This window comes from Oncorhynchus masou, chromosome 9 (genome assembly GCF_036934945.1).
Source record: "Oncorhynchus masou masou isolate Uvic2021 chromosome 9, UVic_Omas_1.1, whole genome shotgun sequence".
In the NCBI taxonomy this organism is placed as follows: Eukaryota; Metazoa; Chordata; class Actinopteri; order Salmoniformes; family Salmonidae; genus Oncorhynchus; species Oncorhynchus masou.
Window position 1 is genome coordinate 59,313,028 of NC_088220.1, and position 16,294 is coordinate 59,329,321.

General features: G+C 43.2%; 1 protein-coding gene across 5 annotated transcripts in view; it reads right to left on the minus strand.

The window, feature by feature from the left end:
• The window catches only part of LOC135546348 (neurobeachin-like), a 334,302-nt gene that overhangs the window by 179,216 nt on the left and 138,792 nt on the right, over positions 1–16,294 (minus strand). For all 5 annotated transcript variants that reach the window (XM_064974700.1, XM_064974698.1, XM_064974697.1 and 2 more), the window contains exons 38-39: positions 13,376–13,440; positions 10,126–10,234 (exon numbers count right to left, since the gene is read on the minus strand). In XM_064974700.1, coding sequence (XP_064830772.1) covers positions 10,126–10,234; positions 13,376–13,440 — 174 coding nt within the window. The remainder of the gene's footprint in view (positions 1–10,125; positions 10,235–13,375; positions 13,441–16,294) is intronic.

The following is a 16,294-nucleotide window of genomic DNA, read 5'->3' on the forward strand; positions in this document are numbered from 1 at the left end:
GTCTTTATTGTTTTGAAACTTCTGTATGTGTGATGTTTACTGTTAATTTGTATTGTTTATTTCACTTTATATATTCACTTTATATATTATCTACCTTACTTGCTTTGGCAATGTTAACACATGTTTTTCCCGTGCCAATAAAGCCCTTGAATTGAATTGAATTGAATTGACAGAGAGACAGAGAGACAGATAGAGAGACAGAGAGCGAGAGAGACAGATAGAGAGAGCAGAGAGACAGAGAGCAGAGAGACAGAGAGCAAGAGAGACAGATAGAGAGAGAGAGACAGATATATATATAGATAGAGAGACAGAGAGCAGAGAGAGACAGAGAGCGAGAGAGACAGAGAGCGAGAGAGACAGAGAGAGACAGATAGAGAAAGAGAAAGAGAGAGACAGAGAGCGAGAGAGAAAGAGAGAGAGAGACATATATATAGAGAGAGAGACAGAGAGCAGAGAGAGCGAGAGAGAGAGACAGAGAGACAGAGAGCGAGAGAGACAGAGAGAGAGAGAGAGAGAGAGAGAGAAAGACAGAGAGAGAGAGACAGATATATATAGAGAGAGACAGAGAGCAGAGAGAGCGAGAGACAAATAGAGAGAGAGAGAGAGAGAGAGAGAGAGAGAGAGAGAGAGAGAGAGCAGAGAGAGACAGAGAGAGAGTTCCGGAGCAGAAGCTGCTGAAAAAATTTGCTCCTACAAATATTGAAATTTACATGGTTTTTAGAGTGAAGTACATCGGAAAAAAGCTAAAAAAAACTGCAAGGCTGAATAGGCGACAAAACATGCAATCAACAAAGAAGATAGGCTATTGAAAAAGTAACTATTTTTCATAAAATTGTACAGTTATCTTAGCTAGCCGAATTGTTTACCAGTTTCTAAGCAGTTGCTAGGGACTCTCCTGGAAGAAGCTAGCTAGGTAACAAAGAATATCTAGTTAACAGAAAAAAAGAAAGACAAAATAAGGACAGAAGAAAAAGGAGATCAAAGTGAAACAGTCCTCTAAAGACACAAGAGAAAATAATACAAGAAGCAATTGTTAACCCACCAGACATCCAAACAGAGAAAAGTTTCTAAGGTTTGTTGATGGGACAGAACCATGAATGACTGTTTGCAGATCTTACCAGTTGCTGTCACGCCCTGGCCATAGTTTACTTTGTATGTTTCTATGTTTTGATTGGTCAGGGTGTGATCTGAGTGGGCATTCTATGTTGGATGTCTTGTTTGTCTATTTCTGTGTTTGGCATGATATGGTTCTCAATCAGGGGCAGGTGTTAGTCATTGTCTCTGATTGGGAACCATATTTAGGTAGCCTGGGTTTCACTGTGTGTTTGTGGGTGATTGTTCCTGTCTCTGTGTTTTGCACCAGATAGGGCTGTTTTCGTACGTTTGTTATTTTGTTAGTTTATCGTGTATAGTTTCCGTATTTAATCAAATGAATCACAGCTACGCTGCATTTTGGTCCGCTCCTCCTTCCCACAACGAAAGCCGTGACAGTTGCAAACCAAGAGCAAATGTTATATTTAATACCAAACGGGGGGCACAAACGAGGGCACATATGGAAAGGGGTTATTTGCAACTGTTCCCCTTTCTCCAAAAAGAGGGGCATCAGCCAAGGATGTCAGATCAGCATTTTTGAAGAAGCTGACCAGAGCAGCACGTATCAAACAGTAAACTTATATAATAATGGAACTGTATTGATACAAGGCAATGATTCAAGCCTACAGGCTTATTGAGAATATGCTACCCTAAAAGCAGAAGCTGAACTCATCTCAGAAACTGAGGGAAGAAGTCAAGGAGGGAGATGGAGAAAAGCAGACCCCAACGGTCCCTGTGACCCAGCAAGAAGCCCTCAGTGTCCTTCTTCCTCCAAACACGGCGAGTGGAGTTTAGACCTAAAAGCTCTATTTCTGTCTCATCAGACCACATGACCTTCTCCCATTCCTCCTCTGGGTCATCCTGATGGTCATTGGCAAACTTCAGATGGGCCTGGACATGTGCTGGCTTGAGCAGGGGGACCTTGCGTGCGCTGCAGGATTTTAATCCATGATGGCGTAATGTGTTACTAATGGTTTTCTTTGAGACTGTGGTCCCAGCTGTCTTCAGGTCATTGACCAGGTACTGCCATGCAGTTCTGGGCTAATCCCTCACCTTCCTCATGATCATTGATGCCCCACGAGGTGAGATCTTGCATGGATTCCCAGACCGAGGGTGATTGCGCCAATAGTTGTTGCCTTCTCACCAAGCTCGTGGGGGTCCTGTGTGGCTCAGTCGGTAGAGCATGGCGCTTGCAACGCCAAGCGTCGTGGGTTCGATTCCCGCTGAGACCACCCATATGACCACCCATATGTAAAAGTAGTGGCCCCAGCTGACTTGTAAGTCGCTTTGGACAAAAGCGTCTGCTAAATGGGATATATTATAAGCTGCTTGCCTATTGTCCTGTAGCCCATCCCAGCCTTGTGCAGGTCTACAATTTTATCCCTGATGTCATTACACAGCTCTCTGGTCTTGGCCATTGTGGAGAGGTTGGAGTCTGTTTGATTGAGTGTGTGGACAGGTGTCTTTTATACAGGTAACGAGTTCAAACAGGTGCAGTTAATACAGGTAATGAGTGGAGAACAGGAGGGCTTCTTAAAGAACAGATCTGTGAGAGCCGGAATTCTTACTGGTTGGTAAGTGATCAAATACATATGTCATGCAAATGCAAATTAATTACTTAAAAATCATACAATGTAATTTTCTGGATTTTTGTTTAATATTCCGTCTCTCACAGTTGAAGTGTACCTATGATAAAAAATACAGACCTCTACATGCTTTGTAAGTAGGAAAACCTGCAAAATCGGCAGTGTATCAAATACTTGTTCTCCCCACTGTAGTTACTTAGTGTCCCTCAGGCTATAGAGAAAGTTTACTACCATCAATCAAACATAAAAATGTTAAATGGGACCGAGACTCAGGTGGAATCATCATTATGCATAAGCAGGACTTAGCACTGAATGAAATGAAAAAAGGTACTAATCACATTTGTCTTAAACTTAACAAAGGTACAATCTATTGTGACAATGATGTATACATATGTGCAGCTTATGCTCCTCCTTCAGATTCATCATATCAGGTTTTTTTGACAATCTCCATACAGAAATCATTACATTTCAAGCAGAGGGTGAAGTGCTTCTTTGTAGAGATTTCAATGCAAGAACAGGTCCTGAGCCTGACTACACTGATGTGGGAGGTAACCACCACATATTTGGACACCCCTCCTTGTACAGTAGCCCTATTATAAATGAAATAAACAGTACAGACCAAATACTGAACAAAAATGGGAAGGAGTTAGTGCATCTCTGTCGAGCCTTAGGACTATACATGCTTAATGGTAGAATCAGAGGGGACATTTTAGATCAGTTTACTTACTGCTCAGCTCTTGGGACAAGTGTAGTCGATTATGCCATCACTGACATTGACCCCTCCTCCATTAGTGCATTCACTGACAGACCACAGACACTATTGTCAGATCACAGTCAGATCAACGTGTTTCTGAAGAAATTAACCGGCAGTATTCATTTAAAAAAACGTCCCAATAAACTCTACAACATAAACCAATCGTACAGATGGGCTCCAAACAGTGCAGAGAGATTCATTGACACATTGAACTCAAATGAAATGATGAACTCTATACCGTTTTTCAATAACTCACAATACCAAAACAATAAACAAGATGTCAATTTGGCTACTCAAAACAGCAACTGCATATTCCAAAAAGCAGCATCGAAAGCAAATTTGAGAAAAACAAAGAAATGCAACATCAGAAACAAAAAACAAAATGGTTTGATAATGAATGTAAAACAATTAGAAAACACCTAAGACAAATGTCAAATGAAAAACATAAGCAGCAAAACAACCCAGAGCTACGATATTAAAACTTTGAAACACTGAAACAGTATAAACATACACTGAAACGCAAGAAATTGAGTTATACCAACAAGACACTTGATGAAATTGAAAATGCAATTGACCAAAATCAGTTCTGGAACATGTGGAACAATTTAAGCACGACAAAGCCACAAGAATTAGCCATACAAGATGAAGGAATTTTATAATTATTTTGATAATCGGAACAAAAACATTCCACAAAAATACTTACAACAGAACCAACTAGAAATCAAAGAAAAATGTAACATCCTTGAATCAGTCATTAAAAACAACCTAAATCCATTAGATTACCCAATAACCCAACAAGAACTAAATGAAAAAATAAAATCTATGAAATGAAATGCTGAAAAACATCTGAGTTGCAAAATGCTGTGCTTAAATTGCTCAACATGGTTTTAACTTCTGGCTGCTTTCCTGATGTCTGGAACCAGGGGCTCATCTCCCCTATCCATAAAAGTGGAGACAATTCAAGAATTCAAACCTTTCTTCAAGAAAAAAATGTAATAAGTAAATGTCTAATTGGCTTTCTCCCTAGCCATTGCATTACTGACAATAAATACACCTTTCACACACTAATTAATAAACACCATCGCACTACTGACCATAAATACACCTTACACACACTAATTAATAAACACCATCTCACTACATACACCTCACACACACTAATTAATAAACACCATCGCACTACTGACCATAAATACACCTTACACACACTAATTAATAAACACCATCTCACTACATACACCTCACACACACTAATTAATAAACACCATCTCACTACTGACCATAAATACACCTCACACACACTAATTAATAAACACGTCCACCAAAAAAAAGAGGGCAAAATCTTTGCTTGCCTTATTGATGTCACGCCTTGGTCTTAGTATTTTGTGTTTTCGTTAATTAGTTGGTCAGGCCAGGGTGTGACATGGGTTTATGTTGTTGTATTTCATAGTGGGGTTTTTTTGTAGTATTTGGGATTGCGGCTGAGTAGGGGTGTTGTATAGGCTTGGCTGCCTGAGGCGGTTCTCAATCAGAGTCAGGTGATTCTCGTTGTCTCTGATTGGGAACTGTATTTAGGTAGCCAGGGTTTCATTTTGTATTTCGTGGGTGAATGTTCCTGTCTCTGTGTTAGTGTTCACCAGACAGGCTGTATAGGTTTTTCACGTTCCGTTTGTTGTTTTTTGTATTTATAAGTTATTTTCTTGTATCGTCATTTGTTCCATTAAAAACATGAGTAACCAACACGCTGCATTTCGGTCCGACTTTCTTTCGACAAATGAAGAACGCCGTTACAATTGACTTTAAAAAAGCATTTGATTCTATTTGACTATTCTCCAAAATTCTCCAAAGTGGGCTTGGTGGTAAGGTGTATGACTTAACAAAATGTATGTACACAGAAAACAAGTGTGCAATAAAAATCAAAAACCCAAGAACATCATTATTTTCACAAGGGTAGGTAACAACATCTCCACCCTGCTGATCCTCAACACTGGGGCCCCACAAGGGTGCGTTCTGAGCCCTCTTCTGTTCACCCACGACTGCGTGGCCATGCACGCCTCCAACTCAATCATCAAGTTTGCAGACGACACTACAGTGGTACGTTTGATTACCAACTATGATGAGACGGCCTACAGGGAGGAGGTCAGGGCCCTCGGAGTGTGGTGTCAGGAAAATAACCTCATACTCAACGTCAACAAAACAAAGGAGATGATCGTGGACTTCAGGAAACAGCAGAGGGAGCACCCCCTCTATCCACATCGATGGGACAGAAGTAGAGAGGGTAGAAAGTTTTAAGTTCCTCGGCGTACCCATCACGGACAAACTGAATTGGTCCACCCACACAGACAGCATGGTGAAGAAGGCGCAGCAGCGCCTCTTCAACCCCAGGAGGCTGAAGAAATTTGGATTTGTCACCAAAAGCACTCACAAACTTTTACAGATGCACAATCGAGAGCATCCTGTCAGACTGTATCACCGCCTGGTACGGCAGCTGCTCCGCCCACAACCGTAAGGCTCTCCAGAAGGTAGTGAGGTCTGCACAACGCATCACTGGGAGCAAACTACCTGCCCTCCAGGACACCTACACCACCTGATGTCACAGGAAGGCCATAAAGATCAAGGACAACAACCACCCGAGCCATTGCCTGTTCACCCCGCTATCATCCAGAAGGCGAGGTCAGTACAGGTGCATCAAAGCAGTGACCGAGAGACTGAAAACAGCTTCTATCTCAAGGCCATCAGACTGTTAAACAGCCACCACTAACATTGAGTGGCTTCTGCCATACATGTAAAAAATGTATCACTAGCCACTTTAAACAATGCCACTTAATATAATGTTTACATACCCTACAATACTCATCTCATATGTATATACTGTACTCGATACCATCTACTGCATCCTGCCTATGCCTTTCTGTACCATCACTCATTCATATATATTTATGTACATATTCTTCATCCCTTTACACTTGTGTGTGTATAAGGTAGTTGTTGTGAAATTGTTAGGTTAGATTACTCGTTGGTTATTACTGCATTGTCGGAACTAGAAGCACAAGCATTTCGCTACACTCGCATTAACATCTGCTTACCATGTGTATGTGACAAATAACATTTGGTTTGATTTGATTTTAGTAATGAAAATACAGAAAAGATCATTCAAACTTTGGCTGCATCTAAATTCAAGTCCAAATTCAAGTCTGCAATTTAAAGCACTTCAAACCCAAGAGCTGAGCCCAGAACGAGCCCTCTCAGTCAGCTGGTGTTGGACCTCACCAACCAACCTGACACCAGCACTGCTTCAAAAGAAAGAATTCCAATAAACAAAATTATGAACCAATCAAAAGACTCATATTTACAACATTGGAAAAACGAAACAAAATCCCAAAGCCGACTAAATTGCTATCTGACCCTAAACAGAGAATATGAACTGGCTGATTATCTCTCCTCTGTCAGAGATACGAAGCAGAGACAGATCCTTAGCAAGTAGAGGCTGAGTGACCATCAATTGGCAATAGAAACCAGCAGACATAAAAAGACATGGCTACCCAAAGAGGAGCGTGTATGTGGTCACTGCATAACAGGGGAGGTAGAGACAGAGATGCACTTTCTCCTTTACTGTGATAAATATTCCTCACAAAGAGATTCATTATTCACAGAAATGACTATATTTATTCCAGGTTTTAACTTATTAAACCCAGAGGAAAAACTAAAAATACTCATGGGCGAAGGAGCTCCTCTTGCAGCCAAATATGTATTTGCCTGCCATTGCCTGAGGGACACTGAATAATAACATCTGCATAGTAAACAGTAACTTACTTATTATTACTATTATTGTTATTACTATTATAATTGTTGTTTATCATTCCAAATAGTAGTGGTATGGGTGGTAATGGTAATGATAGCAGTTTAATGATGGTGATGGAAGTTGTAGTACTGATGTAATGGTGAAGATGACCATGTTTAGTTATAAGTTAGTTATAGTTTCATTTTCCATATTTATATTTTTATATTTATTACATTTCTACTATTGACTGTTACCATTATATTGCTATTATTTTTGTTTTAATTTTTGTATTATTATTTACTACCATTTTATATTATTCTTCTTTATTCTTTATAATTGTATTACAATATATATTGTATACATTGTTGCTTTGGCAATATTGACAATAACGCAGCTTGAATTTGAATTTGAGACAGACAGAGAGAGAGCGAGAGAGAGACAGAGAGAGAGAGAGAGAGACACAAAGAGAGAAAGAGACAGAGAGAGCGAGAGAGACAGAGAGAGAGAGAGAGAGAAAGAGACAGAGAAAGAAACAAGAGAGAAAGACAGAGAGAGAGCGAGACAGAGACACAGACAGACAGACAGACAGACAGAGAGTGAGTGAAAGGAAGTGAGTGAGAAGAGAAAGAGAGAGCAGCTCTACCTGCTGTCTAATAAAGGCATGACATTCCTCTGAAAAGAGCCTCTCCCTGTGCTCAGAAAGCTGCTCCTCTCTCTTCTCCACTACTGTATGGTAATAAAACCTTCTCAGGCTTCCTTCCATTTAATAAAGAATTAATTAGACGCAGAAAGTAGCATTACTAAAGACTGATTGTGCCCTATTCCTTATATGGTGCACTACTTTTGACCAGAGCCTACTATGAAGAGAATAGAGTGCCATTTGGCATGCAGATACTGTCTAATTACTGCAGACGTCCTCTAATTCCTACAGAAATCAATAATGAGAGTGTTGGGATTCTGATGCTTTGTAGTGAGAACAGGCAGTGTGTTTGATATGTGGTGTAAGTACTGTCTCTGGGGTAGACTCATTACACTGTTGGACGGGCTTAAAAGCCAATGAGACCAGATATGAATATAGCTGGCATATCGTTCAGTCTACTTATTAATATTGCTATCAGGCTGGTTATTATAATCCCTTAGAGTGGCCTAATGGTAAAGCCATAATCCTCATGGGGAGACACAGGGACTACAGGAGTACTGAGCTGCTGCTAATCCAGTGCTATTCTCTCACAGACCCGGGCTGCCTCCCAAATGTCACCCGATTTCAATGGGCTCTGGTCAAAAGTAGTGCACTATGCTTGGAATAGGGTGCCATTTGGGATGCAGTACTGAAGTCAGTCTCTCCAGAGCAGGGACTATCAAGGCTACTGTAGTCAGTTGACTAGATTAGATAATGTACTATCTGCACTGTAGGCCTACTATATACAGTACCAGTCAAAAGTTTGGACACACCTACTCATTCAAGGGTTTTTCTTTATTTTACTGTTTTCTACATTGCAGAAAAATAGTGAAGACATCAAAACTACAACTGGAAACACATCTGAAAAAACAACTGAAACAACTGAACAACTGAAAAAATCATGTAGTGACCAAGAAAGAGTTAAACAAATGAATATATATATATATATATTTTAAATTCTTCAAAGTAGCCACCCTTTGCCTTGATGACAGCTTTGCACACTCTTGGCATTCTCTCAACCAGCTCCATGAGGTAGTAACCTGGAAACCAATAAAAATAAGACACTTGCTTGGGCCAAGAAACACGCGCAATGGATATTAGACTGGTGGAAATTTGCCATTTGGTCTGATGATTCCAAATTTGAGATTTTTGGTTCCAACCTCGGTGTCTTTGTGAGACGCAGAGTAGGTGAACGGATGATCTCTGCATGTGTGGTTCCCACCAAGAAGCATGGAGGAGGAGGTGTGATGGTGTGGGTGTGCTTTGCTGGTGACACTGTCAGTGATTTATTTAGAATTCAAAGCACACTTAACCAGCATGGCTACCACAGCATTCTGCAGCGATGCACCATCCCATCTGGTTTGGGCTTAGTGGGACTATCATTTGTTTTTCAACAGGAAAATGACCCAATATACCTCCAGGCTGTGTGAGGGCTATTTGTCCAAGAAGTGATGGAATGCTGCATCAGATGACCTGGCCTTCGCAATCACCCGACCTCAACCCAATTGAGATGGTTTGGGATGTGTTGGACCTCGGAGTGAAGGAAAAACAGCCAACAAGTGCTCAGCATATGTGGGAACTCCAAGACATTTGGAAAAGCATTCCAGGTGAAGTTGGTTGAGAGAATGCCAAGAGTGTGCAAAGCAGTCATCAAGGCAAAGGGTGGCTACTTTGAATAATCTAAAATATATTTGGATTTGTATAACACTTTTTTGGTTATTTCATAGTGTTGATGTCTTCACTATTATTCTACAATGTATAAAATAGTATACAATTAAGAAAAACCCTTGAACGAGTAGGTGTGTCCAAACTTGACTGGTACTATATAAACTGCTGTTCACAAATGCTCTCCATCCAACCTCACTGAGCTCGAGCTGTTTTGCAAGGAGGAATGGGAAAAAAAATTCAGTCTCTCGGTGTACAAAACTGATAGAGACATACCCCAAGCGACTTACAGCTGTAATCGCAGCAAAAGGTGGCACTACAAAGTATTAACTTAAGGGGGCTGAATCATTTTGCACGCCCAATTTTTCAGTTTTTGATTTGTTAAAAAAGTTTGAAATATCCAATAAATGTCGTTCCACTTCATGATTGTGTCCCACTTGTTGTTGATTCTTCACAAAAAAAGTTTTATATCTTTATGTTTGAAGCCATAAATGTGGCAAAAGGTCGCAAAGTTCAAGGGGGCCGAATACTTTCGCAAGGCACTGTATACTGTATATATGTGCTGTACCTCAAACTCAGCGTGTTTATGGACGTCTTCTGCTCTCTGTCTGTTGAGGATGAACTCTGCCTCGTTGGCAACACGCACAATGTGGTCCTTCATAGCATGACACAGCAATCTGGAACAGACAGACGGAATACTAGTTAGTCAGTCAGTTAACACATCTATGTGGTCCTTCATAGCATGACACAGCAATCTGGAACAGACAGACGGAATACTAGTTAGTCAGTCAGTTAACACATCTATGTGGTCCTTCATAGCATGACACAGCAATCTGGAACAGACAGACAGAATACTAGTTAGTCAGTCAGTTAACACATCTATGTGCTCCTTCATAGCATGACACAACAACCTGAAAACACACAGACACATAGACAGACATACCCCCCCCCTCCTGACATCTCTGGCCCTGATCGCTTCTCCTCCCATGGTTGAATGATTCCTCAGCCTGCCTGGCGTACATGCTACCTGCTTCTGCCCACGCTTCAATCTTTTTAATAATTGAAAACGCCCAGGCTTCTTTGTGGAGATTATATGCCATTTTACACCCAATTAGGTCTGCTTTGCTTTAATTACAGAGCTTCTGATACCCTCTTCTGCATCCCAAATGACAACCTATTTCAATAATAGCACTAGTCAAAAGTAGTGCACTACCTAGGTAATAGGGTGCCATTTTGGAAGTATCCTCTGTCTCAGGGAGAGGCCTCATAGAACTGCAGTTATCAGATTAGTGTTGACAAGCTTTTAACTACAACTACACTCTGAGTCCTGAACAATTCTCACTCTCCTCGTTTAGACGTTAATGTTCTCAACTAGGATTGTAGTTAGTTGGTTAGCTGGTTATCTTAGCAAGTTTATTAGCTGATCGGTTAGAGAGAAATACAGGACAGTTTGGTTAGCTGTTCGGTTATCGTTCAGAAGACTGCAGATGGCTGATATGCTGGTTGGTTAGAGATAGCATGTCTCTGTCCCAAACCCTGTTCCCTATATAGTGCACTACTTTTGACCAGAGCCCTGTTAAAAAGTAGTGCACTACATAAGTAATAGGGTTCCATTTGGGATGCAGTTCAGGTGTCCACAGTACAGAGATAGTGGTAGTGTAGGAGAGTTGAGATCTGTCAGCAGCACCCTGGACAGCGCCGTGTGACAGAGTGGTAGAGTGGCAGTGTAGCGGAGTGACAGAGCGGCCAGGCCACAATTGAGTAAGGCTCTTTATCCAGGCCCAACATGGGGGCAGGGGAGGTGCCAGGGAGGGCTAAGACAGGGATGGGTTGGGCACAGTGAGGCTGCACTGGGATATAGGGCTGGGCCTGTGGTATAGGGCTGGACTTGGGGCATAAGGCTGACGCTGGGCAGTTTGGATGTAAGAGGGTTACACAGATGGGTCACCAGATGGACATGGAGGCTGATCTGTTCTTTAACACCCTGCCTGATCTGAACCTGCCACACTCACAGATGGGGGGGGAATACACAGACAGAGGGGGTGAGGAAAACACAGACAGAGGGGGGTGAGGAATACACAGACAGAGGGGGTGAGGAATACACAGACAGGGGGGTGAGGAATACACAGACAGAGGGGGGTGAGGAATACACAGACAGAGGGGGTGAGGAATACACAGACAGCGGGTGGTGAGGAATACACAGACAGAGGGGGGTGAGGAATACACAGACAGAGGGGGGGGGGGTGAGGAATACACAGACAGAGGGGGTGAGGAATACACAGACAGCGGGGGGGTGATGAATACACAGACAGAGGGGGGGGTGAGGAATACACAGACAGAGGGGGGGTGAGGAATACACAGACAGAGGGGGGTGAGGAATACACAGACAGAGGGGTGGTGAGGAATACACAGACAGAGGGGGTGAGGAATACACAGACAGCAGGTGGTGAGGAATACACAGACGGGGGGGGGGGTGAGGAATACACAGACAGAGGGGGGGTGAGGAATACACAGACAGAGGGGGATGAGGAATACACAGACAGAGGGGGGATGAGGAATACACAGACAGAGGGGGGGGGGGGGTGAGGAATACACAGACAGAGGGGGGGGTGAGGAATACACAGACAGAGGGGGATGAGGAATACACAGACAGAGGGGGGGGGTGAGGAATACACAGACAGAGGGGGATGAGGAATACACAGACAGAGGTTTTTTTTTTGAATACACAGACAGAGGGGGATGAGGAATACACAGACAGAGGGGGGGTGATGAATACACAGACAGAGGGGGGTGAGGAATACACAGACAGAGGGGGATGAGGAATACACAGACAGAGGGGGATGAGGAATACACAGACAGAGGGGGATGAGGAATACACAGACAGAGGGGGATGAGGAATACACAGACAGAGGGGGTGATGAATACACAGACAGAGGGGGTGAGGAATACACAGACAGAGGGGGTGAGGAATACACAGACAGAGGGGGATGAGGAATACACAGACAGAGGGGGGGTGATGAATACACAGACAGAGGGGGGTGAGGAATACACAGACAGAGGGGGGGTGAGGAATACACAGACAGAGGGGGGGTGAGGGATACACTATCTTGTTTATATTGTTACGTCACACTGCCATACCATTGTATTTACCTTAACCCCTATAGAGCACACTGCAGTACACAGTACAGCACCCCACACTCTAGGAGCTGGCCACTTACTGCTAATCTACTGCTGCCACTGAACCTAAAAACCTGCTCAGAGCTGGTGTGTGTGTGTATGTGTGGTGTGTGTACCGGAAATCCACAAAAGTCCACACAAGGATAGTAAAACAAGGAAAATTCTCCCTCATGTGGACATTTCCCAGCTATTTTAGGCTTAGGGGTTAGGTTTAGGGCTAGGGTTACAATTAGGGTTAGGGGTTAGGTTTAGGGCTAGGGTTACAATTAGGATTAGGGGTTAGGTTTAGGGCTAGGGTTACAATTAGGGTTAGGGGTTAGGTTTAGGGCTAGGGTTACAATTAGGGTTAGGGGTAATGATTAGGTCTAGGGGTCAGGAAAAATACGATTTTGAATGGACATTTTTCATTTTAGGTCCCCACAAGGATAGTAAAACATATGGTGTGTGTGTGTGTGTGTGTGTGTGTGTGTGTGTGTGTGTGTGTGTGTGTCCGTGTGTGTCCGTGTGTGTCCGTGTGTGTGTCCGTGTGTGTGTCCGTGTGTGTGTCCGTGTGTGCGTGTGTGCGTGTGTGTGTGCGTGTGTGTGTGTGTGTGTGTACGCGCGCGGGTGCTTGCATGCGAGTGTGTGAATATGGTACCTACCTTCCCTCGTTGATGAGCTCGATGAAGGCAAGGCCTGCATTTTTCTGGATCGAGTTCTGCCACTCCTGAGACAGGAGGAGGAGAGGAGAGGAGAATAGAAAGAGGAGAGGAGGAGAGGAGAGGAGAATAGAAAGAGGAGAGGAGGAACGTTGGATAGTTAGTTGTTTCTACTGGCTCCATGGCTGTATGTCAGACAAAGTCTTCCACAAGGTCCAGTGAGGTTACCTTTCCAAGACGCTGGAGAGATTCAGCTTTGGCAAAAACCTTTTGACTTGGATTAGGATGCTATATTGTTCTCTGATAGCTTGGGTGTGTACTAACAACACCTACTTCAAATACAGAGACGGGGCTGTCTGCTCTTTCATTTGCTATTCAAACTCAGTCTGTAAACAGTTAAAGACATAAAAACCCACAGTTTATAACATTCTAATCAGCGCTACTCGGCGGTGGCTATAAAAACATATCAACGGGCAAATTTGCAATAAAAATCATAGGCAGGCAATAAAATAACAATAACATAGTGATAAAAAACCCATTATGGAACACTTTGCCCTGAAAGCTTCGCAAATCAGAAAAATATTTCCAAAACCAAAAAAACATGTACAATAAAAACAGTCATGGTAATAATAATACAGAGTCTATGATAAATAAATGGATCTCTCTGCATGGCTAGTCTCCACTGCAATTCAAATGGCCATCGCACATTCAATTGTTTCCTTACTTTAATTAGAAGCTAAGAAGGCATCAAGGTCATTGAATCCTTTCAAAGAGAAGTGCGGGCTATAAAAAGCTGAATCTCTGCCCGGCATGTGAGCTTGCCTCTTTTCTTCGCAAGCGTCCCAAATGGCATTCTATGCACTCCTTTGATCAGTCCTATGGACCCTAGTCAAAAGTTAGTGCACTCCATAGGGACTAGGGTGGCATTTGGGACGAGACCTTCCTCTGTGAACAGATCAGTAAACACAGGAGAGATGTAATTGGGGATGAAACTGTATCCTCAGCCTTAAATACAGCCATTTCCTCTGTCTGCACACTGACAGATGACTGAGGAGAGGAGAGCCATCTACAGCAGTGTGGAGCCGGATCCTAGAGTGGCTGCGGCCCCGGGGCACCCCCCACCCTCTCCCCAGCACCATCACTACCCGGTCTGGGAATGATTAAAAAGCCGTTTGGGAGCGGAGGAGAGGGCCTTGCTCTGTGGGAACCTCACTCACTGAGGAGCAAATGAAAGGGAAAACAGAGGAGGCCACAGTTCACAATAGAAAGAGAATATAGAAGGAATATAGAAGGGGGAAAGGTTCCCAGTTTTCAATGCTAGCCAAGTGTCAGGTGTAAAACCAACTGAATCTCACGCATAGACGAGGCTAACAAATGAGATTGTGCATCTCAGAAACGGTATTAACAACAGATTGCCAAATAGTGTATGGTAGCATGGTAGTGCCATAGTTGCTGTCGTGTGGGACAGACTGCACCAGGCTAGAGAACACAGTTCCACCTCACACAGTCACCTTAAGTGAGAGAGACGGCACTGATATGCTGGGCATCTGGTCTCCACATGATTTATCCTGACCTCTATCTCTCTCTCTCTCTCTCTCTCTCTCTGCTACAGTATCCGCTCCACAATAGGCTGTTACTGATTTGGACAGGGCTCATGTTCGGCCAGTCTTCTGAGGATCTGTTCGCACCGCACTCACGTGACAAAAATATATATTCGGAAATCAAAGCAGATGTCTCATGCAGCGCCAGGAGAGTGACATCAGGTAGGAGGGGGAAAACCTTTATCTTGTCTAACTGAGTTACAGTACAGTAAACTCTCTGGTTCCCGTTACAGATGTTTTCATCCCCAGAGTTTTTTTCTTCTTCTTCTGTGCAGCAGGGCTCTAAAGGGGCTGTGCTGTGATTGCAGGGATTTCAGGAAAGCCCATTGTTGCCTGTTTGAAGGGAATTAGGCCTGACATGATTCTCCAGCAGGAAGCAACATGATCCTTCATGTAGATGCAGAGAAAAAGAACCCAGAACCTCTGTCTATGGCCTGACCTGCAACAGAATCCAGAATATCTAGCTCTGGGCTGACCTGCAACAGAATCCAGAATATCTGTCTATAGGCTGGCCTGCAACAGAATCCAGAATATATAGCTCTGGGCTGACCTGCAACAGAATCCAGAATATCTGTCTATAGGCTGACCTGCAACAGAATCCAGAATATATGTCTATGGGCTGACCTGCAACAGAATCCAGAATATCTGGCTATGGGCTGACCTGCAACAGAATCCAGAATATCTAGCTAGGGGCTGACCTGCAACAGAATCCAGAATATCTGTCTATAGGCTGACCTGCAACAGAATCCAGAATATCTGTCTACAGGCTGACCTGCAACAGAATCCAGAATATCTAGCTATGGGCTGACCTGCAACAGAATCCAGAATATCTAGCTATGGGCTGACCTGCAACAGAATCCAGAATATCTGTCCATAGGCTGACCTGCAACAGAATCCAGAATATCTGTCCATAGGCTGACCTGCAACAGAATCCAGAATATCTGTCTATGGGCTGACCTGCAACAGAATCCAGAATATCTGTCTATAGGCTGACCTGCAACAGAATCCAGAATATCTGTCCATAGGCTGACCTGCAACAGAATCCAGAATATCTGTCCATAGGCTGACCTGCAACAGAATCCAGAATATCCGTCTATGGGCTGACCTGCAACAGAATCCAGAATATCTGTCTATAGGCTGACCTGCAACAGAATCCAGAATATCTGTCCATAGGCTGACCTGCAACAGAATCCAGAATATCCATCTATGGGCTGCCCTGCAACAGAATCCAGAATATCTAGCTATGGGCTGACCTGCAACAGAATCCAGAATATCTAGCTATGGGCTGACCTGCAACAGAATCCAGAATATCTAGCTATGG